Source organism: Etheostoma cragini, chromosome 3 (genome assembly GCF_013103735.1).
Source record: "Etheostoma cragini isolate CJK2018 chromosome 3, CSU_Ecrag_1.0, whole genome shotgun sequence".
Taxonomy (NCBI): Eukaryota; Metazoa; Chordata; class Actinopteri; order Perciformes; family Percidae; genus Etheostoma; species Etheostoma cragini.
The window spans coordinates 14,155,192-14,180,358 of record NC_048409.1 but is presented as its reverse complement, the minus strand read 5'-3'; the positions used below and the strand labels follow the sequence as shown (position 1 = coordinate 14,180,358).

General features: G+C 40.6%; 1 protein-coding gene across 3 annotated transcripts in view; it reads right to left on the bottom strand.

Annotated features, from left to right (window-relative positions):
* limk1a (LIM domain kinase 1a) overlaps positions 1-25,167 on the bottom strand; it is a 52,913-nt gene that overhangs the window by 3,558 nt on the left and 24,188 nt on the right. For 2 of the 3 annotated variants that reach the window (XM_034864277.1, XM_034864287.1), the window contains 13 exons: positions 24,586-24,724; positions 8,248-8,357; positions 6,775-6,990; positions 6,275-6,380; positions 5,874-6,079; positions 5,349-5,535; positions 4,959-5,045; positions 2,830-2,961; positions 2,548-2,607; positions 2,003-2,068; positions 1,330-1,498; positions 1,093-1,148; positions 219-376 (listed from right to left, as the gene is read on the bottom strand). In XM_034864277.1, coding sequence (XP_034720168.1) covers positions 219-376; positions 1,093-1,148; positions 1,330-1,498; positions 2,003-2,068; positions 2,548-2,607; positions 2,830-2,961; positions 4,959-5,045; positions 5,349-5,535; positions 5,874-6,079; positions 6,275-6,380; positions 6,775-6,990; positions 8,248-8,357; positions 24,586-24,724 — 1,692 coding nt within the window. Of the gene's footprint in view, positions 1-218; positions 377-1,092; positions 1,149-1,329; positions 1,499-2,002; positions 2,069-2,547; positions 2,608-2,829; positions 2,962-4,958; positions 5,046-5,348; positions 5,536-5,873; positions 6,080-6,274; positions 6,381-6,774; positions 6,991-8,247; positions 8,358-14,042; positions 14,213-24,585; positions 24,725-25,167 lie in introns of those variants that run through there. The other variant, XM_034864298.1, reaches the window with a different exon arrangement.

The following is a 25,167-nucleotide window of genomic DNA, read 5'->3' as shown; positions in this document are numbered from 1 at the left end:
CTTTTTCTTGTTTCTTTGTAAAAATGAGTTCTCAGTAAAACTTTGCACAATAAAATATTGTATTCGGTTAAGAAACATTGCCATTTAATATGCTATATGAGCTACAGCCAACAGATGCAAAAGTCACTCAAACTTTGAGAGAGACTAAAAAACAAATTGTTCAGGTGAACTGTCCCTTTAGGTGTAATTTTAATGTTAATCTATTGTAGATGTCTGACCGTTTGTCTGCATCAAGGTCACAGCACACAGCAGCCATGGGGAAGAAGGAGGGGGGACAATCAGGGGGACAGAAGTGCTCCAGAAAGCCAGACACATTCAGTCCAAAGTCCATCGCCCTGGGGAGGTAGTCTGGGTCTGCGTTTACCCTGCCAATTATCTAGAGAGGGCAAGAAAATCAAAAAGAGAGAGAAAGAATAAGACAAGTTAAACAGGGAACATCCTGTGCCAATCTGCTGAAACCAGTAAACCTTTCAAACTGAAGAGGACCGTTGCCAGCAGACCACAACCACATACAGTACATAGGTCTGCCTGTCAGAAGCCACATGAAGACAACTTTGCTTTTCTGCTCCCTCTAATCCCTGAAATATTCTCTGGCTAATGGTGTCCATCTGGGGAAGTCATATCTTGGGGCTTCTGAGTGACTGAACTAAACTCTTGAGCCCAAATTATGTGGATGGTGTGTGGCCAGGCCCAAAGCTTACTATATTTTGGGGGCTGGATTTTCATTTGGAAAGCAACTATCTGGAATTTTGGATAGCAAGACCTTTTCCTCATAAAATGAAATGGATGTTTTACAAATAATAGGAGGACTTGACATTTTGCAGAAATGTTGACAAAATACATGTCAAAATATAAAGTTTAGGGGAAAAGTGGGAAAATATTGTAAAAAACAAAATATAGTTTTTTTAGTGGTAAACTTTGGCCAAATTCAATGAATATTAAACTGCAAACTAATCTAAGAGTCCAGAGGTTTTGAAAGGGTTTAAAGTTTTTAATTTTTGAATGACAGAATGATAGATAAGCAGAATTTTAGTAGCCTCTCTGAAAACCTAGTTGGGTTTTTACTAGTGCAGATAGTGGAAGGGCACTTACTTCGCAGAGCATGATGCCAAAGGAAAAGATGTCTACTTTCTCATCGTAGCTCTTCCCTGGGAAGAAAAAAGGACAAAATTTAGCCTTTTGTTCATTTTTTAGGAGGAATGCCACATACAGTCGACGACTGTAGCACTGTAGTGACTGTTGTTTTCTTCATCTTTGGAAGGTGTGGATGTGTTTTAATATATAAATCCATGTTATTTGAAAAGACAGAAGTGTTCTTCTAGGTCATACCGTGGATCATCTCAGGAGCCATCCAGTAGGGGTTTCCCACCACGGTGTACCTCTTTCTGCGGTCATGCTTCTTCAGGCTGGGCAGTTTGCCCTGCGACAACTTGTCATCGTGCTTGTCGTCCACCATCAGCCGAGCCAGCCCGAAGTCTGCCACCACCACTGAGTTGTTCTATATGAAGAAAAATAAAATGTCATAAAATGTAATTGTTGAGCTGCAAGCTAATTTGTTGCCTGGTACTGCAAGAGAGCATTATAAAGGAGATAAAGGCTTCAAGGTAATAGCAGCGTTCAGCTAGTTTTAAGCTTCTTTAAAAAACTGGAAATTTAAATCCAAGCTTCTAATTTCTCTGAATGTTGATTTCACCCTATACAAACGTGTTGTTTTCATGTGACACATATGCTGTCTCTATTTGAGTAAGGTAGGCTGGAGGGTTACGCTGCAAGTAATGAAAGAAGGCTTAATCTGTCATAGCTACTGCTAACAAAGCTCTGCTTTGTTTTTGTTACTGAAATTCCAAGGAAATGATGTGTGTGTTAAATCCTCAAAGAAAACATATTGTACATACATAAGTACTGTATGTCCTCACACACACACACGCTCACTTGCTCACTCACTCACACACACACAAACACACACACACACGCACACACGAAGGAATACACAAGTTCTTACCTCTCGGACTAGACAGTTGTATGAGTTCAGGTCCCGGTGGATTATGTTCATGGAATGCAGATATGTCTAAATGACAAATAGATAGACAGATAGGAGAGGACAAAAAGGAAGAAAGAATATTTAAAAAAAGAAAGTAGAAGCTTTTAGTAGTAATCTAAAACCCAAGAGCCGAGAGGAACAATCCTGTCTTGTCTCCTCTCTAGTAGCTGGTGTTGTAAGGACAATAATCCAGTCATGCATGAGATTCATCATTGTACTCATATCAAGAGAACACATTAGGAATTGATGGTCTAATCCTGCGGGAATTCATGCTGTCATTTTAAATAGAGGCGCATGGAAAAGATTGTGCAAATTATTAGGAGAAGAGTTGCAGATTGCAAACAGACCACTAGAGGGAGACAGCAGTGAGGATATCAGGAAGTAATGCTCCCTCCTTTTTTGCTTCATATCAAGAAATGTTACTATCTGAAGAGGCTTTACAGCTGTACTGTTTAGGATTAAAGAATCTATAACAGTTAAATGCATTTTCTGGTCATTGAACTCACCATCCCAGCAGCTATGTCCTTGGCAAAACTGACCCGCTGGTTCCAGGGATAGTTGCTGTCCTGTGAGCAAAAATCACAATTAAATGTCATTGTATTCAGGGTCAGATGTTACTGATGAATAATGACATCTAACAAAAACCACTGCAAAAACCTGCAAAATCCAAAGACTCCACCTGAAGCAGAGCGAGACCAGACCATTTCTTCAATTACGAGGTCTACTGAATGCATTTTTAATACTAAATAAATAAAAGTAAAAGTAACAAGCACAAAATTTACCCTCACCATTTTCTTAATGATTTCCCTTAAGGTGCCTCCCTTTATGTACTCTGCAATGAAGTTGAGTCTCTTGTCCTTGTAGAGGACTCCAATGAACTTGAGCACGTTGGGGTGATCCAGGCAACGCATGACTTTCACCTGAAAAAACAACAACGACATATTTAGACACTTACACTGAATGCTGCTCAAAGATCTTGACAGTCTTAGCTGATTATTAACTTTGGACAAGTGGATGAACTACATAATAAAACTTTGAGGATTAATTTAACATTTTGGGTAATAGACTTACTCGCTTCTTTTTTGTTTTGTTTTTTAGAGGCCGATACCAATCTCATATACAATTAAATACAAAGCTACAGCCAACAGCTGGTTAGTTTAGCTTAGCAAAAAAACGGAAACAGTTTGAAACAGCTAGCATTGCTCTCTCCAAAAGTAACAAAATCCACCTACCAACATGTCTAAAGTTCACAATTTAACATTTTATATCTTGTTTGTTTAAGCTGTGTAAAAAACAATTGTGTAAAAACATAAATTTGTGTTTTGCGGGGGGTTACTGTATTTGCTGGAATATTTCTTGGCCTGGGGCCAGAGTCTTTATGCTTAGCTACATTTGATCTTTTCTGTAAAGACATGAGAGTCTTTTCATCTTGCTAAGAAAGCAAATTAGTTAATATCCCCAAATGTCAAACTACTATATTAACTTACAGTTTAGTGATACTAAATTGAGTGAATTGTACCAATTAATTTCAGGAAAGGCTCAGGTTCAAGGCTGTTTGTCAAAAGGTGGATAGTCAATTAGTCTATGTGTAGACGGAGTCATCTACTTCACACACTGACATCTTAATCTCAGCATTAGTTGATTTTGGTTTTTGAACCAAATCTAAATAATACCAGGAAAACAAGTTTTCAAGTGTTCAATGGTCACTGAACACCCCAAGACATGCTGGCACCTCTTACAGGATTCTGCTCTATTTATTTTGATGTGAAAGGCAACAGAGAAACTTCCTGCATAGTTGAGAACTGCTAAATAAACCGAGAGCGCTCAGCAAAGCTACCCAGCATGTGTGGTGTAAGAGGTTATGAGCAGTGGTCACAGCACTACAAGAGTATGACACTTCATAAAACCTCCCTGAGTGTTGGTTTATGAAGGAGGAAGGGGGTGGGAGGGAGGAGGTCACTATGACACACACACAATGCTGAAATGTTATCTGTCAAGTTAATGATGTATTTGTCTGAAATTCTTGGTGCATTCCTTTCTCAAACAAGATCACGAGAGACTCGGTGATGTGAGTCCTGGGCCACCTACAAACAACCAGCCGGCGGGAGTAGTAATCATGCTTCACTGTGGTTTGTTTTATAGGCGCTCTTTGTACTCTGTCGTCGTCTACACCATTTACAAAGCGAAGACTCAATGTTATTGTAACTAAAAATAAATCTGATCCCCTAAACATATGGTCCCAAATCTCCTGAACTTCAAACATCCCAATTAAAAAGCTGTTAACTGAATGAGAAAGAGGCGCTTTAGGAGTAATTCAGATTCAGATCACAAGCGTAAAAATAACTCATAAAGTTACAGAAGTCTAAACTTCTAGATACGAGTCATTCTCTGTTATCTTTCAGACTAATGGAAGGAAGCTCTGTGTGGGAGGTAAAATTCTTTTGGTTTCTGCTCATCCATCATTTCTGGGAGAAAAAGCTGTTAACACTCAATTTTGTCCCATTTCAGAGGTAATTTCATGTATTTTACATTCATTTATTCAGGCGAGAGACCTCTTTCTTTTTATTCACTCATGCCCTACATTTACACAGACGAGATGCTAATTTTAACTACAATATTCAGCTTCTGATCATGTAAAAAAATATTTTTTCTTTCTCTTCCTCAGCACATATTTTTCCAGATGGTCCAGAAATTCAAACCCGCAATAAACTTGCTTCACTAACTTCAGGGGACTGACTGACCTCATTTTACTGATTAAGATGATGTTTGTATTGAAGGAGATATACATTATGTTATGATTGGAGGTCTACACTTACATAGAGATTTGAGAGTTGATTCAGCCTCTGAATGGAAAACTGAGTAAATCTTACACTCACATTAATTGACATTACATCTGGGATTTTCCATCTCCACCCACCTCTTTCAGGAAGGTTCTCTGTGTCTCGTCATCAAAGCGAATCAACTCCTTCATCACCATCACCTCCCCTGTCTCCTTGTGGGTCACCTATAACATGACAAAAAATCAGGTTAAGCAACAAGTTGGGAGACTGAGAAAATGTTAACCATAAAGCATTTGAGCATTCTACCTTCTGTATGTCTGCATGGGAAACAGACATTTTTGAAAACACCAGGATGTATTATAACCACAAATATTTTAACCGCCTGCCTCTCTATACTTCTCTTACTTATCTCAATGCTACCACCTTCTGGACAGTGTGAGTCTGACTACATTTGTTCTCTTAAGCATTAATGCACGTAGCAGATGTACTTTACATACAGCTAGCAGTGTCTCTGCCCCCAAATTTACCTTGATGGCCTGTCCAAAGCAGCCCTTCCCCAGCACCTCTCCATGGATGAGGTCAGATGGGCGGAAGATGCGGTGCGTCTGATTGGACACGACGCGGAGCGACTCTGATCGATTGATGTCCTTCCTATTGGAGATGGGGGACGCTGCATTGCTGGAGCCTGGTGACTTATCAATGCTGCAGCTCCTCCTGGAAGGTGAGACGGGAAGAGTGACAGGAAGAGAAAGAAGAGAAGGAAAGTAATGGAGGGGTGAAGAAGAGAGACGCAGAGTATTTGATGTGTGTTTGGAATTACAGGAGTTTCCTAATCAGATACAGTATATGTGGGCAGGAAGAAGCTCATACACTCTACAATATTTCATGTTTCTAAGTAGAGCTAAACCTAAAGGAATACAAGAGATGAACTTTTGGCAATTCATTATTCAATCTCCACATCTAGGGACGGCTTTGGCTCAGGAGCTAGAGCAAATAGTAAAAATATCTCTCTGACAGAATCTGCAATAAGCAGCCTTAAACCGTTTTCTTACGTGATGATGCGGGATCTCAGGCTGTTTATATCATGGTTGGGTGGCTGTGTGATGGGTAGGATGGGGCTGGGGCCCTCTGATAGTGGGGTGGACAGGGGGCCGTCCACTTCAGCCTCTGAGGAGTCTCCCTCTTGCCCCTGACTGTGAGGGTCGTGTTCGATGGTGAGCTGCAGCAGCCGGCTTGTCTCCTGGATCAGCAGGTCGATCTGGAGAGGAAGAGTTCAAATTGATTAATGAGTCCACAATTAGAACAGCACAGAGCGTTTATGTAGCTAGAGAAATGCTCTAATTAATAAAGTCTGGTATAACGCTTTACAGTGCTGCATTGAGTAGAGCATAATATTAAGATTTCTTTCTTTGCACATTTACAGTAAAGTAAAATCTTTCACTGTGCTAAATACCTCATCCAGAGGGACATGGTGAATGGGCGTCCCGTTGATTTCAAGGATTCTATCTCCAATATGAATTGAGTTTTTCACATCGGGGCTGATGCAGTCTGTGTCCACCCTGAATAAAGAAGAACAATAAGCACCAAAAATGAAACACACCTTTCTGCATGCATTGAAAGATTTTAGTTTGGACACAGACCAGAAATGACTAAAGCCATAGCATTAGTGAATAACAGCGACTTAGATTTCTGCACATTTCCTTTTTCCTTCCATTCTATTGTACATTTTAAATGATTCTCATCTATCACACAGTCTACCCGTTCTTGTCATTAGTCCTGCATGCTGACCTGTCCTAGACTTAGTGTCTCTCCTCTTCACACAATGACAATCCACAAAAGATGCACACACGCACGTGCAAACACACACATACACACACACACACACACACACACACACACCCACACACACACACACACACACACACACACACACACACGATCAGATAGACTCACTGGGAGACTCTGACAGTAGGTCCGTGTTCAGGGCTGCAGCCATTGGTTGGGCTGAGCGGCTGGTCGATGGCTACAGAGAAACCTCGCCCTCTGCGTCCGTTGTTGCCCTCAGCGGAGGCTGGGATGGACACAAGTGTGACCGTGTGCGGGATCCGTGAGCATGGCGTGTCCGGCAGCGACACCGGGGTGACAATGGTCTGGTAGTAACAGTGACCGCTGGAGCCAGAGAGAAGGGAGGAAAAGATAGATGAAATGGAGGAGGGACGTTATAAAGAGGTAGTAGTACTGTAATAGTACAGATAGTACAGGTACAGAGAATGGGAATCCTAGTGAGATTTCTGGCTCTCAAGCCATTCATGCAATAATAAGGAGAACGTGTTCGCATTACAGCTCTTTTTACAGCATCACATGCTGTTGACAACATGTTGTTTGTGCTGGATTTGGGAAAACACTGAGCTGACTATTATTCCCTGAAACATGAAGAATGCTTGGAATGTAAAGAGGACTCATGAAATAGCTGCGAAATGATTCAAAACTAACACACCCGAGCTGAAATGTAACTTGAATGACCCTTCCTTTTACAAAACACAAAGCCCACTTTCACCCAATCTACATGTAATGATCTGAGATCATCACGCTGTCATCATCCACTTCCACTCAGAGACAAGGACAAAGGCTGTTCTGTCTGCATTACACATTGAACCCTGACAGTCCCAATAACAAAACCCAGAGATACACAAATAAAGAACAACATGAACTTGAAACAGACACAAAAGAAGACAAGTGAGAGAAATTATTCTCATAATAAACCTGATTTGAATTGACAGGTTTACGATTAAAACCATCTGAAACTGTTAGAACTGTGAATATGTTAATATAAATGAGCTTCTCTGTATCTACTGTGTCTTGAGCAATTTACCACAGTACATCTCTGCCACCGCCTTAAAACAACTGTGTTCTGAGAAGCTTCTTATGTTTATATGGTACAAAATACCAAAAAAGAATCACCAAATCTCAAACAATAATCTCAAACGAGTGTGAAAGCCGTGGTTGCTGTGAATTTCAACCATTGCATTGTCACCACAGTTGGTTGTAATGTTGACAAAATGTCTTTTGAAGCCCAAAATATACTGCATGAATTGAAGAATGTGTTAATCAACTGCAGCGTTGGCTTTTTGTGTGTTTTTTTGTGGCTTTATTGCACTTCTAAGGGAGTGGTGGAGTTTAGTTTGCTGGAGAAGAAAGAATATGGAAAACTTACTAAAAAAAGGAAAATTAAAGTTTGGTAAATTAGGAGGGAATTGAACTACAACACCACAAACTGCAGAGGCTTTGATTTGCTAGTATTACAACGTTAGGCCAATTAAAGACTGAAGAGTGTAACAAGGTTTACATCTTACAGTCTGATGTCATTTTGACAGACTTTGATATTTGTGTGTGTGCATGTCTCATAATAATGTGCTTGAGGCTCACCAGTAGAGCTTGGATCTCTCCACCAGAGCGTATGTGTCTCCATCACCGATGAACGCCCTGCAGTTCAGACAGGTGAAGCATTCGGGGTGATATTTCTGTTCCCCTGCGACCTGTGAAGAGAAATACCAAAGACACAGTTTAAACGCCATTCTGCTTTCGATGTACTGTGAAAATGTGATGTACTAGGATGTCAAAGGGACTGTTTTCTGATCTCTAGTGAAAACAATGCAGGGCAAGAATTCACAAGAGTGTTTTTGATGTGACCGCAGCAACAGGCAACAGTTGCAGAAGTAGGGCGAGGTCTGGTCGCTGAGGGGAATACTGACTGAGAGCTGGGAGATTAAATGTTCCGCTGCCAGATCCCCCTCTAGGAGCTTAGGACAGTTTTGCAAACAAGAGAGGGAATTGAGTTATGGCCGAAAAGCGGAACAGGCAATGAGCAGATGAATCACACGGGGAGGACGCTGCTGCCAGAGGTTTCAGCTCTGGATGTACATCAGACCAACAGGAGGAAACCAAATAGTGTTAAAACTATCAGTTAATCACAAAAAAATGAAATCACCAATTCAATCGAGTAACTACTGTCTTACTTTTATTGCTGCTTATCAAATCTGTTTGCTTATGTTTGTTGTGACTCGGATCGACTGAGATATTGATTAAATGGCCCTCACCTCCAAATATATCAATATCCACCCTTTTACCTCCTTTGGGTCATTTTACGCCCATTGATGCAAATGACCCACCCACTCAACTACTTGATGACTTCTATGCTTAAACATGAGCTACGATGTAAGCACCCATTGCTAGTGCTGTTAGAGCTGTTCCCCTGCGCTGTGCTTGTGGTTTAATTTTGTGCACTGACTGGCAGATTTTTTCGGAGGTAGTGGGCTCCCTGGCAGCAGTTCTCAACTGCAGGGATCTGCAATTCTAATTTACTATACCAGGAGAACGGAGGGCTTCACAGAAGAGTGCAGAACAAACAACAATCAATTAAATCCAATGGAAAACAGACATTTTGTATTGTGTAGTCTTACTATTTGAAGAGAAAATGGATATTTTCATATGATTTCTTCAGAAAAGACAATATATTTAAAATATAGTTCAAATTTCCAATATTTAATTCAGAGAAAATGTCTATCAAACCAGCATCATCAAAGAGCTAAATATGAGCTCATGGACGCAGCCACAATTCTGAAATACAGCCCAAAAAAGAAAATATATTATTTTTGAATGGTCCCTGAAGCTGAACAAAACGGGGTAACTGAGACAAAAAGGAAGTAAAATGTGAAGATCAAAGAATCGATAAAATCATTGCTTCCAGACATATGTCTGCTGCCCCACCCTCCTTGGAGAGCAGCAGTGAAACCACGAGCACACACTCACATATAAACACATGCTGACGGCCCTCTGGCTGCAGGGAGGAAGAGTAACTAATCTAAGCAGAACCTTCTAGCAAAGTACCAGGAACCCACACCACAACTTGGTTTTCTTACATGGAGTACTATAATCCTGAGTTTACTGTTTTTTTCTGAGGTAATGGATTTATATCCTGAACGTTTCTTGCTTTTGGAATGAGAGCAATAAAGACCCTCCAATAGTCAACTTGCCGATTAAGCATTTCCCTCTTTTTCAGTGTTGTTTAACAGTCATGCTGACAACACAACATCATAGCAGAGAGACAGAGTGAGAGCAAAGAGAAAATAGATGTAATGACTTTGTAACGGACAATGGAAGAAAGCAGCTGTGGGGCTTTATTGACCGACTCTTAATTTCATTTGTTCATTGTCTTTCAACAAGCTTCATAAAAAGGTGCCATAAACAATTACTGTATAACGTCAGGGAGTGGAAACACAAACCATCAGAAAATCAAAAAGTAAGAAAGAGAGATGAGTCAAGAGAATCTAAGGGCCTAGCCAAAGTAAGTTTACTTCAGATTGGAAAGGTAATTTGAAAGTTCAATACAAAAGCATTTATTTCATGATTTAGTATCAGAGTTTTTTAGTTTGTTTGTTTATGGATAGCTTTTAATTTTCTCTCTTTGTGTGTTTGTGTGTGTGTGTGTGTGTGTGTGTTTGTGTGTGTGTGTGTGTTTGTTTGTGAGCTACGTTTTTGTGTGAAATGCTTTTATTAAGCAACTGTAGTAAGGTATTCGGAACTGTCAACATCTGAGTGCATCAGCGTACACGGGGCAACAATCCAAGTTAATAATCTGTTTAATTGAATATGTTCAATGTGTTAACCTTTCCTGACCGTACACACGGTGTCCAAAATTTAACACATCTACACGTCTGCTTCCTCTTTCTCTATCTCTCTTTTGTCCACTTACCACACACACATGCACTGAGCTCTTTTAAAGGAGCCGCAGCACCATTTTACAACTAATGCCTTATGCCTGATGTGACCAAGCCCGACCCGAACCAGACCATAATTTCTCGGGTACCGTCGGGCTTGGGTTGGGTATCCTTAGTGCATGTGTGTGTTTGTGTGTGTGTGCACGTGTGTATGTCACTTAGGTGCTGCCCTACAAATAGGAAAGACAGGAAGAGATGACAGCTGGGTGGAGATGAAAAGGGTGTGTGGCTCTGCACAACCTGACACTCTGGCTCACATATGCTTGCCCGTCAACACACGCATGCACACGCACACGCACACGCACACGCACACACACACACACTTGACAGGTGACAGCTGCTGTGCTCACATTTAGGACATGCTTCCTGTCCAAAGTGTAGATATAAAGACAGAGAAAGAGAAAGAGAAAGAGAAAGAGAAATTTCAAGGTTTATGTAGCCTTGTGTCCTCTTGTAGTGACAAACTGGACTGAGGTTGTAACAGTTATTTGTCAAATTGGTGATTTACTAAACTGGGTTATAAATTTCTAGTTAGTAAAGACTAGTTATGTGTAATTGGGAACGTGAACTGAGAAACCTTGTAGCATCACAGAGTTTTAACATATATGCCAAAAATCACAGTTTAAGTGGCTATAGAATATTGAAGTTTAATGTTGAACTGTCAATCCTTTGTACATGCAGGTATTTCTTTGGTTTATTTTTGCATACATGTGCGTTTCAGAAGTAGTATTCATGCAGTTCAGACAAAGTGGGAAATATTGGCTTATGCTAAACTTGATACAATTATTTGGCAATTTAGTGTAATATTATTGCCGGAGCTTTATAATTTTGGGGTATGGTATAGGTTATTTCATTTATTAAAACAGTGTTGTACTAGGCTACGTTTGAACGTATGAAGAGCTGGTTAAGAGGTAAAACATTACACAATTGTACAATAAAAGAGTCAAAGCTTGTAAAATAAACATCAGTAGACTTTAGTTTTGTCTCGTTTCTGTGACCTTTAGATCCCTCTCAAAAAGACTATCAGGGTTTGGAGGCCCAATCTATTATCTAAAGAGTGACAACGCTGAGGCAGTCACTCCTCAAGCACCGGAGAAAACAACAGGCGATGGTCATCCACAGAGACTGCCGGCTTGGCGTGTCAGGGTCCTTAAGCTCTATTTGTTTTAAATGATTTACATGTTTAACACAAGTTAGCTGTGGAATGTGAACAGACCCTTTTAAGCCATTTGGAGGAATTTATGGCCGTCTAATTCTCTCAGCGACACGAAAAAAGCTAATAAACATGCTGGTAGTAAGTCAGGGATGCTTGACAACTCGTTCCGGCCATCAGTCAACCATGTTGACTTTTCCTGAGCTGAGGTCTGGGTAATCACTTCACTAGATAATATAATTTGTTTGCACCTAATGCTGTAAATGTTTACATTGGAGTAGAAAACTATTAAGTGACAACGACTCACACGCTACCAGATGACTCAAAGGTAAACCTGAAGAAAGAATACACATTTGTATTTCCCGTAGGCAGCACATCTTGTCCCAACGTCTACTTTTAGTTTCTCTTCTTATTTCTCAAGTTTCAAACTGAATCATTTAGTTCCAATGTTGACCTCATAACTTTTTCAACACATTTCAGGTTGTTCACATTTCCCTTGTTGAGTATATCTGGTAATGAAGGGAGCTAAGTGTGTGTCTGCCAAGTGTCACAGACAAAGTGTTTACTAAGAGTGCCTTGAAATGAAGGCAAGGTGATTGTCAGATGTCTGTTGCATCAGGGGGCTGATTGAGATCTTTTATAAAATCATAACATGTAGAAGCTGAACATTTTCCTCAGACTGAAGTAGATGTCAGATACAATGATTAGCCATGATGTATCCAATATATCCCTGTCCTGGTGTTTTGGACTAATTATCATTAAAGTAACAATGACATTAGGAATTGCTGCATGCAGAAAATTAAACATTCAACATATTAATATTTCACAACCCATTTAACATCTATATTATTTAAATTACTTGTGGTGTTTGTTTATGTATTTGGTTATACATCGAGTGAGACAGGTTGTTGCTGGGCATTTGTTGTTTAGGGACTGTAGAGAGGATCTCTAACTTGAGCTAAAACAATCAGTTGATTAATCGATTAGTCAATTAATCCATTATCTTGATATTTGATAAATTGTTTAAAAACACTAACTTCTTCCAGCCTCTAAAATAATAGTCCACTATAATAGTGAGATAGATATCTTTGTGTTTTGGACAAATTTTACGGACCAAATTGCTCCTCAGGAACCTCTATTTGCCTTCTGGTCTCTTTACCTGAACAAGTCCCGCATAAACACCAGTTGAACCCTCTGACTTCACTCTGCTCCGGCTAAATGTGGAACGATGAGCTCATAACAACACTGCCAAGGGTGCTCCTGAAGGGTCTGGCTAAGTTATAGGAGATCTGGCTCTGCTTAACCTCATGTTTGATGTAATGAACTTTACCTCCTTCATTGGCTAACCTCAAAAACACAGTCCTTATGTGACTGAGCTAACAGAATCAACACGTAGCTTAAAAGGTGAGTTTAAGTAATGACCTCATGCTGATGTTCAAAAAAAAGAAATAGTAAATACCACATGTGCAGTAGGTGCCTTATGCTTCCTACAGAGAGAGATACAACTGGGTCAAATCGTGAAAATGTGTCAAAGGGAATTCTAAAGCGCAAATTGACTGATAAGAACACAATGTGATCAAGATTTTGCACTAATGCAATCAAGAATATTGGAGTTGACAAAAGTCCAGTGGGAAAAAAAGATCCTGGTTCCCTTTTAGACATTGTACAGAAGACATCATTTAGTCAAATAAAATTAGACTGAAAGCCTGAGAGAGAAGACAGTAGGCCACATTGATGCTGTCTGAATGGAAACCCCCGTTCAGCTACAAACAGTACAGAATCACAGTGTACACAGGCCTCCACTTTAGAAATACTGGCAATGTATTCAGCTTCTTCTTTCTAAGTATCGCATCCAGTGTGGTTTACAGAGTGGTAAGTAGTAAATAAAAAAATAACACGGTGTAGTAACAAGACAACTGTTGTTCTCTGAATGTGTGCACTCACACTTTAAATCCTACTTTTATCTGAGGAAGAATGCTCTCTATAAATAGCTCGTGTGCCATGGCCCATCAGTTCAAATGCATTGTACAGAAAGAATTCAGATCAGTTATTACTAGGCAATACACTAACCCAATCTACAATGTCATACAAAACACAGCAGTATACAGAATCTAGTTGAAATATATAATCAAAGAGATAAAGATGGAGAGAATCTCTGCAGGAGCAACCGGCAAACCATCTCAACCAGCCACTTAAGACTTCCTTCCCTGCCTCCTCGCCGGCTCGTGTGCGACTGTACATCACCCATTAGAGACCCACTAACCCAGAGCAGCAGCAGTGAACATCCTCACCTTCTTATCTCTTTTCCACAGCCTGAGACAGCAGAAGCTCCAGAAAAACAAGTCTCCCACCATATCAGCAAGAGCTGGCGACTCTCCTCGCTGTTCTAGTTCATTCTAGTGAGGCAGGCGCTGTCACAACAAAACACTGGCATAGGCTAAACCGGCCAGAGAGACGGAGCTGCAGGGGGGAGGGAGGAGAGAGACAGAGAGAGAGAGAGAGAGAGAGAGAGAGAGAGAGAGAGAGAGAGAGAGAGAGAGCAGCCCACGCCTTTGCAGCTGAGCTCATCTCTGAATCAATGTCACTCCTCCTGGCTCTCCCCCTCCCACCCTGCCTTCCTCTTCACTTTTGCAATGACCTCATCGTTTCCTGTTTGGTCCCGCCCACTCTAGCACACGTGCCACCCGGCTTTTTAATCACACACCCCCACTTCTCACTCCTGATCCTTTCCCGTGCTGCCCCAATTCCTGCAATCACATTTAAAAAACAGTAAAAACTAGCAGTGTGACAGTAACAGGCTTATGTGGAGAAACAATGGGCCTCATTCACCAAACGTTCTTCAGAACAATTTTTCACAATGATTTTGGCATCCACCAGTGTTTTCTTACTTGGGATTTAAACAGAATCTATGCCCACACAAGAGCACTCACACGCATAATTTAGAGCTGACATGTTTGCGTAAAACAAGTAGCTATTGCGTTTTCTTCCGTTCTACTTTAAAATGTACCGTTTCTCTTTATTTTGCAAAGCTGCTCATTTGTAAAGCACTTTAACTTGCCATTGTGTATGAATTGTGCTAGGCATATATAAATCAGCTTGCCTTGCTTTGCCATCCAATGATAAGTGATTGATCACACTATTTATACGGCAAGAGTGTTTTGAGAAAAAAAAAAAGTCCTCTCCGATTTCAAATTAAACCATTTCTTTTCTACTTTATCAGTTCTGCACCATTCTCGGCTACAGCGTTCACTGCATGAGTAACTGCATTCCATGCATTGGTTTTAGTTTTAGTGCTTAGTATGTACTGCTGACGCTGCTAAATATGATGTCCTCCCCTTCTGAATTACTTAGGTTTTTCTTTCTTTTGGAGTCGAGGCATCCACCATCTTTGCCGACATTTCTCTTAGTGTGCACACGTCGGCCCTGCCATCATGCCTTTTCATGGGAATTAACCTTAGCGTTTAGCTATGCTAAATAAGAGCAACGGGTACAAGCTTTTAATTAATGAAGACATTGGGATAATTCATTCTAAGAACACACCTGCAAACAATTTTGCTTTTTAAAGGACAATTCTGGCCTGGTCGTTAACACTGGTACTGAGTCGACCGTTCTCTGGGATATGTTTCATGTTACTTTAGACGTAGTAAAAATATAACAATATAATTTATAAAGACAGTAACATTCGGTATACAAGCAGGCCCCATCTTGGGAAATCAGTCATGATCAGTCAAATGCCAAACACCCAAGATGGCGCCTGCCTTTTAACTCGAACGGTACGGTCTTTATAAACTATCTTTTAAATGAACTGTCTGTACACTTACAAAGTTCTCAATGCTTTGGTTTACATGTAGGGACCCTCATCATGCTACAGTGAAAGTGTGGTGCTATTTTGAGCCTTGTTAGTGGTATAGAAATATTGATTTATTTTTACTCCCTCCATGTCCTGAATACCAGTGTTATAAGCTAACTAGCGGTTCGAGATAAAACTGGGCACATTTGATTAGTATGAAAACATATCCCAGAGAATGGACATCTCGGGACCCATGTGTCATTAACACCCGGGTTCACTTTGCACAGGAATTTTCCTTTAAGAGCACGTAATGACTACAACATACACTTACGGACTTTGTCAAGGTCATATTTAAAAGAAAACTTAGGAAGATATTGTTCTGAGTGTCTGACGGCATTGTGGGGGGATCCCTGCAGAGATGGAACTTTTAGTTAAAGTCTTTTAATTAAATTAAATTTTAATATTGGTGAATGAGGCCCAGTTTTCTTTATTATCTAATTCACTATCTTGTTGTACATGTAAAGTGAAAAAATCCATAACAGCATTGTTTCAAGCACATTAATCTCGCATTGCCAGATTGCCTGTAAGTAACATTATTCATTCACAAAGAAAATTGGTGTCCTTAAAGGTTGGATTTTTCCTCATTTTTTAATTAAGGCAAGTGAAATTTCCAAAAGATGATTTTTTTATTCCTCTTTTTTGCCAACTTAAACAGGGATTCCTTTACTCATAGGCAGCACTGTGTGTATCATTTGCAAGACAAAATAAGACGCAGTTGTTACTGCTACAGGTTTACTTGGTCTGGCATGCCAATATTGCTTTGAAACAAACTAAACCATTATTTGTGCATTTTGCAAAAACTGAGTTTTTGGTTGCATGGAGGCAGTGGAAAGAAGCTCTGAAGACAACAATGTTGACATTATGACCTTCAAAAGTGAAAAGTTGCATCAATGACTTCATATCACAGGTTTTGTCAAACCTACTGGCAGTGAGCTCAGACACCCAGCAGCCCACAGCCGTGCCGCAGGGGATTTCAGCCTGCAGAGGCTGTGACTTTCGTCAGAGTTTCCCCTCTTGAAAGAGGAAATGATCAACAAGTTTCAAATAAGATATAAGCTAAGCTCAGTGGTCTGGTTATGATCTCTATGAATCTCAGTGTTGATATTGAATGGAATGCTTAAAACCAATCCTCCATCACAGCATTGAGCCATCCAGCTGAAGTGCCCATGAGCAAGACACTGAGGCCCTGGCAGCTGCATTAGGACACCCCTCTGCGCCTGACCTCTCACCTCTCTCAGGAGTTTAAATGAAAAGACAACTGTCCCTTTATCTTATTATTACGCAAAACAAGTTTCTACACTGAGGCAGAGCACATCATCAACTTATCCTGCTGCTATTAAAAACATGTGTCACAGCCTGAACAGAGACAACTTAACCTAACAATATTATTTCCCAACACTTACAAAATGTATTTGTCTGTCTTCACTTAGAGGCAAAACAATTGTCAGGCGTTGATAGAAACAACTGATAGACTCCCACTCAACCACCGAGCTACCTCACACCAGTGGGAGTTGATAATATATGTTATATATAATAATATGGAGAATATTTGTTTACAACTCAAAGTCTGAATAAATTCAAGGCACAGAAACACAACAGGCTGTGTCTCGATGTTAAACTGCTCTGGTTAATCTTTTAGCAGTTAAAACAGAACCGCTGAATGACATGCAACATGTACAGTATGTGTACACGGATTTCATATCAAAAAAACTTCACAATAACACTCAAACTTAATCTCACTCATGAAACGTGTCAGGTCTGTTATTTAGGACATTGATGTGCTGATTCATTTCTTTAGTAATTTCTTTGTTTTTTCATATATTATTTGCAACAAAAGGTTCCAAAAAGAGCCAAATGCAAATCCCAAAACAGAAAACAATACTTGGGACATGATGTAACCTTTAGAACATGTGATTTGGATTTGGAAACATATGATGCCAAAAAGTCCAAAATCATAAGCCCTTGTGATTTCAGGGAAATGTCTTGAATTTCACTTTCAGCTATATTGGCACTTTTTGCAATCTCAGAAAAAAAAAGAAAAAAGAAACAAAGAAAGTCCCCCAGATTTCATTGCCTGATTTACATGTCACAACCACCTAGTAGGAGCTTTTCTGTAAGCACTAACATGATGGAAACACACAAAACAGCAACTTCATGATTGGTCATGAATAAACAATAATGGGACCTGATGAAGCCAGACATTTGGCTACATGGATGCCTTCTAAGAGAGAATGTCTGGCAATGTACGCCATTATTCCATATTCCATATTTAAACAATATTGCATCTTTTCCCTCTCTTTCATAATGGGTTCCTGTTCAGAACAACTCATATTTTTGCCTTCCAACTAGTCATACAAACCTTTTAACCATTACCGGGCCTTTACAAATGTTAAACACGTAGCCTTCTATCCACTCATTCAAGTTAATCCCAAACTAGCCACTAATTTCCTTCTCTTTGTATGGTTACGGTTATGGTTTCAGCATTTTTCACAAGTCCACTCACAAACCAATGATAGTTTTGTCTCTTAAACTCTCAAATATATGCAATATACACCCAATATGTTCAGCATTCATGTTAATGCCTTTCTGTAGGTTGTGATGGACACAGCGTCCAGGACCTTAACTGTTTTACCTCAGATATTACATTTCATGTTAATGTTAATCATCTCACAAATTTATACAAATATATTGCCCCTTGTACTCCTTCTGGGGTTAATGGATGGTTGACAGCAACCCCTGGGGGGTTGTCCCCAGGGGTTGCTGTCGGGGCCGACAGCAGTCAACCAGCCCATACTGTAGATTTAGCCCTGGGACGGACGCAGAGCCTTTCATGGAGCATGGTGGTAAACGATGGGCGCTGACTGAAGCAGGTACCTGAGAACCCTGCCCATCGAAGCCCTACATCTTGCACTGTGAAACTCCAGAGAGACATGTGAGAAAGAACACTGGCATAATCAGGACTGGTGTGGGTAGTGATATACTGGTTGTGAAAACAAAGATGTTAAAGGTATTTGCTACAAAGTTTGATCTCAGTGTAGATGCAAAGTCTCTCAGAGAGTACTGGGTCGGGAAGTGACATGTAGTAAAATACAGTCGACACAGAGTAGATTCAGCTCCTTCTGAAGCCGCTAACGATGTGGGAGAGCTGTACAATCCGCAGCTTTGGCCTGCTGGGTCTTTTGTCAACGTTACAGAGAGCCTTGTCGCCCTAGAGGAGCAGACAGAGGTCCGTCTGGTCCTGAGGATGCCCCTGGCTCTCCAGATGAGGGGCTGCTGCACGATAATGATGCTAGGGTGCCTGTTGCATTTGTGGGCAAGGACGGGATAAAGGCCAGCCGCCCAGCTGGCAGAGACAAAACATAATAAATGTTTTGTCTCTGCATGTTGTTTCCTACAACACCCGCGGGCTGCGAGTAGGACATACTGCTACTGATAGATCAAGACGACTGGTTGTGGATGCAATGCTGGACGAATGTGACGTTCTGTGCCTGCAAGAAACCTGGCTGGTAAAACAAGATCTTGATAAGCTGAACACTATACACATGTATTTCCATAGGATAGCTGGTTGCTATTATGTGGAATATCAAATATGACTCAATGGTGAAGGTGGTGCTTCTAAATGTTGACTTGGCCACAGGGCTAGAGTGTAATTTTAATGAAAAGAAAGGTTTATACAACGTAGAAATTATATGAGCATGAGGATGAATCTCTGAACTGGTTAGCTTTCATTCAGTCATTCTTAGAGGATAACAGCTCATCTTGTGTCTATGTGGGGTCATTTTAATGCTGACATGTCAGATAGCAAATCTTTATTTGCAGCTTACCTGCAACAGTTTTGTAATTTAAAAAAATAAATTTTAATAAAAAATTTTATATGAATCTTATCGAGTAAAGCTCTGTTGCCTGACACAAACTTTACCTACGTTAGTGAAGCGTGGCACACAACGTCTTGGTTAGATCATATTGTGACCACAGCTGATTCTCATGCCTCACTGGTAAATGTGGAGATTTGTTAAAAATTGGCCACATCTGACCACATACATTATCTACTGCGGCACTGCTAGATGTTGAGAATGTCCCCCTTCTGTCCAGATATAATAATGCTACTTTCTCAAGTAAACTGGACTGCTCAAAACTAAGTAAAGAGGTGGTAGCTGGATAATCACTGCACAGAGAAAGCCTTTATTTAATATTGCTCTGCCTCATAAGGCCCTAATGTGCTCAGATATGAATTGCAAGGATATGCTACATATTGGTAAACTCTGTGCCATGTAGATGTTCCAGTGAACCCTTTTCACTAAAGTAAATATAAGGTACTTAACATCAGACCTGGGTGGAATGAGTTTGTGGCTGAGCAGTATGCTGAGGCAAGAGAGGCCTTTAGACTATGGTCAGAGGCAGGTAGGCCTAGAAATGCGGTATTGCTAGTAATGAAAAACGAACAAATGCTAGAGTTAAGTATGCAATCCGTTTTATTAGGAAAAATGAAAACATAATGAGAGCAGACTCGCTAGCCAGTAAGGTACAGAACAACCTTACTGACTTTTGGTAAGAGGTCACAGTAATGAATACCAATAAAACATCCTTACCGGATGATGTTGAAGGTATTAGTAGTCAAAAAAAATAGCTGAGCTTTGGCGTGAGCACTACCGTTACCTTTTTAAATGTGTTAAAGTAACCCAGTTAGAATTAATCATGAATGTATTGATTTCTCAGCAGAAATGATAGGGCCGCAGATATTTGTAATGCCATCAGAATGTTGGAGAACACAAAGCCTGCGGTATGGACTGCATCACTGCAGAACATCTAAAATATGCCAGGTATAAGCTCTGTCCTTTGCTTTCCATGTGCTTTAATGGTTGTCTTGTTCATGGTGTCCTGCAAATTCTATTATGTCTGTAATGTTACTGCAAGTGCTTAAAGACTGGTAAGCTCAACAGTGTTTCAAATACAATTACCGACCTATTGCATTAGCCAGTATCTTGTCTAAAGTAGTGGAGAGAATACGGTTAACAAAGCTTGAGATGTATGTCCTTACTTCTGACAATCAGTTTGGGTTCAAAAGACAGCATGGAACTGAACTGTGTATCTATGCTTTAAAGAGATTATGTCCAGATACACAGGCCTGAATTCTTCTGTATTCCTATGTTTTATTGATGCGTCAAAGGCATTTGATAGAAATAATCATGCTAAGATAGAGGTGCCTCTAAATTGTTTGTGAGAATGTTAGTGTTTTGGTATACCCATCAATCATTTCAGGTTAAATGGGACAATGTTATATCTGCTTCATTCTGTATTATGTGTAATGGAGAGGTATTTTGTTTCCTATTTTATTTAATGTTTATATGGATGAATTATCAAATCAGCTAAATAGGTTAAAAACTGTCTGTCTTGTGGGCAACACTACTGTTAATCATCATATGTATGCAGACTATCTGTTCCTGCTCTGTCCATATAGTGCTGGGCTGCAGCAGATGCTGAAAGGTGTGTTCTCAGTATGTCCTTGACTATGACATTAAGTATAACGCTAAGAAAAGCCACAAAATGATAGTTACCTAGAAGCAATGAGGACAGTAAATCTGTTTTTAAAACTTTTCCGAATTTTAATTTGTCAGATAGTCCTTTGGCTGTGTGTGAGGAAACGAAAAATTTAGGTCATGTCATATCCAATGACTGGACGGATGACAAAGACCTCTACCGACAGCAATGTAAAATTTATTCTCAAGCTACCATGCTAAGGAGGCTTTCTATGTGCTCTGACTCTGTGAAGTGCTCTTTTTTTAGAACCTGCATTACAACGCTATATACTGCTCAACTGTGGTCAAACTTTAAGCAAAAGAACATGCAGAGGCTCAAGGTAGCATACAATGATGCAATGAGGCTTAGTGTCCCTAGGTGGCATACTGCCAGACAGCTGTTTGTGTCCACTAGAGTTGCAACCTGTTAAACCTCTTAAGACTACTGATGTTTAGTTTTACGTGTCGTCTGGACAAGTCAGAGAACCATTTAGCTGAAGCCCTTGTCAGAAAGCTGTTATAGATACACTTCTAGATTAAGATAAGATTGGTGCAATAGACTGTCTATCTTATAGATGAATATAGAATTATTATGTTTGAATCTCCTTTTTTATAATTTTTATACTGTATGATGTGTAACATGGACCTGTGTCTGCAGTAAAGCTTTATAAAATACAACTATAACTCTATAACTCTTTTACATCATCTACTCCAGCTTTAAATCAAAGAAGGTTTGACCCAAGGCCATGGTATTTAATCCTTAATGTCTTGCTAGTCAACACTAAACCCAAGTCTACTCTAAAGACACACAGGAGTGTTGAGAACAACCTGATGACAGAGCGTTGTGGAAAAGATAACACAGCGAGGGGGAGAAACCGTGAAACCAGAATCTCCTCTCAACGTCTGGATGCCTAACAGGCCCGGGTCGATGTCTGGCCCCACTCCCATCAGCTGGCTCTTAGCCCTGGGTAGTTAGCAGAAAGGCAGACCCACTCTAAACTGAACGTGGAAATGGAGATCACTGCACATTCATCTGTAAGTATGTGGTGTGATGGACGGAGAGAGAGAAGGAGGGCTGGTAGGAGAGGAAATTCAATAACATCAGTTAACTAGCCTTCGGCACATAAATCAGTCTCAGTAAGGGCAGTAAATAACTGAGTAACATCATCTGGCTGAAATACTACCAGTTTACTCAAGGCAGAAGGTTCTGACAGGAGCAGAAGCAGCAGATGAAGCTGCACACACATATGCACGCACACAGGCACGCACACCTACCTGTGTTTACCTAAACAAACATGCCAGCATGCTCATACTGTCCAGTCTAAGATATCGTTGCCAGTTAGAACAATGGCCCCATCCACAGGGCAACTGTGGTCCCTGAAAAAACTAAGTAAACGGTTTACAGTAACACTTTCTTTTTACTTTCACAGACAAGTTATTTGAAGCTTGACAGTTGATCCTTGTGCTTGGAAACATCAGTCAACAATACAATCTACACTTTAGGTCCACTTACTTGCTTGCACAATTGAACCAACCTGAAAACGTTGGATTGTTGGTTTCTTCGGCTTGTATGGTGGACATCACTGTGGTAGCAGTAATGAAATCCAACACCTTACTTGTTTATTGTTTTTGTCTGGCTGACCATCAGTTCTACATTTTGGTCTGCAGACTCGGATTCCTCCCACCATCATGGAGCTTGAAGTGTTTTCACTAACTGTGACAGCAGCTTATTCAGCTGCAGTGGCAACAGACCAGTAGGGCCGTGTTCACCTGCTAATCTGCGCAGTTGTCAGAGTGACTGTGCAGGACTTGAGTAGAGCCCAAACAATACAGGATTTTAAGGCTGACCTTCATTTCTACCAGGTAATACAATTGTTCTGGCCATCTTGGCAACTAAAGGCTGGTTGGCTGCCGGTTCTCAAATTTATTAAAGTGAAACTGCAGATACGTTCGATCAGTGTCTTTGCACGGTAAAAGCAGCACTAAACCAGAGAAGGAGAAATAAGAGGAGAGTTGGTGCTGCACTCTCCACCTAATTCACTTTAGAGTCTCCTACAAGTTTCATTACTGAGATTGCACTGCAAATGGCAAGCTGTCTGGAGGCAGTGTAAATGATAGAATACAACCATGCACGCACACACACACGCACGCACGCACTCAAGAGTTGCAGAGAAAGGCCGAGCCACGAATGATTTCTGTTCATCGTGACCATGAAACATGACCTAATGAAGCTGCTGGCTGCTGTAGCTGACCAGGAAGAAAATATGTCTAAGAAGATGCAAATGTGCAACGAATGAGCTCAGCTTTTTATTTTAACCAGCTTCCTCTATCAAAGGACAACCAACAGTCAGTGAATTATTGATCAAATCAGTAGTCGGGGTTTTGAACAGATACATTACATCGTCAATGGTGGTTGTTAAACAATAAAGACAACAACTCCCATGATTCCAAGCAACTTCACGTAAAAAAAAGTCTGTGTTTCAATTGAAAGGCCCATATGGAGACCTCTAGTGCAGATAATTACATATCGTAGGTTAACCTGCATTCAAATTGTATTTCGAGGAATATTTTAATATGTGCAGTAGAAGAAAAGTGGATGTTTCTTGTGTGATTTTGGAGAGGTATGTGTATATGTGTGTGTGTTTGTGTGTGTGTGGGTCTTTGTCTTTGCAAATTAAAAGCCCTGAAAATGGCCTTGCTGTTGTACTAAGAAGTGGTCTGTTTGGGGCTGAAAAGAGCACTAAAACTGCACAGCCTATTCTAATCATTAACACGGCCTCAGCTGCTTCTCTTCCATCACCTCAGCAGGGGTGGGTTTATTTGGAGCCAGGAGATCACTGAACAGGCACAAAAAAAGGTAACTTGCATTACACCTGCATTTGTGCTGCTACTGGCTTTGCGCCGGCAGGGAAAAAGAGCCCTATGACATATACTGTTACACCAACATACAGTATTAATCAGTTTCTTCCAGCCTTGAGGTGTATGATTCCATCATTAATCAACAAACTCTCCTTTGATGCTTGTATCTTGTCTTTTCTATAATGCAGCAGCACTACCAGTGGAGGCTCACTCTATTGTTTAATTGCTTTCCGGTGCTCTGACCACATCTATTCTGCAAATTAACTTCTCTGCTCTCCTGTGTCACAACAGTTACAGCTTTCACTCGTGGTCTGTAAGACAATTTGACAAAGCAACTAAAGGCATCAGGGTCAGTTACAGGTCTGGCACAAATCCTATGCATGTTGGCACACACCAACCAGAGGCTGTAAAGGTATGGACTGAGGTGTGTGTGTGTGTGTGTGTGTGTGTGTGTGTGTGTGTGTGTGTGTGTGTGTGTGTGTGTGTTTGTCTTTGCATGTATGTGCATACTGTGAGTGTCACAGCTGCAGGCTGTAACTTGAAGTTTACCAGCAAACAAAGAACCAGGGAGCTGATGAGAGATGAGAGTCAGCGGATGAGTCCTCTTACCATGATAAGGCCGGTGGTGATCGGGTCATTGCAGCCATGGCACAGCTCCCCAAATTTGGCCCAGTAGTCCTTCTTGCAGAAAAGCCGCCCATCTTTTTCATAATACCAGTGGGACAGCGAGGCGCTGCACTCACAACACCTGACAAAAGAACAGACAGAAAAAGATACATGAGCAGTTGAGCAATTACTTAACACCTTTATAGGTCCAAAACATAGTGTCACCTATCATAAGGTCCTAGAGTTATTGAAACTGCACATCTACAACAGTCCATAGAAATCCAATTTTATTTCTATGTAGCAGTCTAAAACAATAAAGGTCCCATGACATGGTGCTCTTTGGATGCTTTTATTTAGAGCTTAATGGTCCCCGTATATGATATCTGAAGTCTCTTTCTCCAAATTCAGCCTTGGTGCAGTATTACAGCCACTAGAGCCAGTCCTACAATGAGCTTTCCTTTGTATGTGCCATTTGTGAGTCTGTAGCTTTTAAGGAGGAGAGATGGAGGGGCAAGGTGGGGGGTGGGGTTGTGGCCTTGACCAACTGCAATTTGCTCGTTTGATAGCCATGATGTCTCTCTCTCT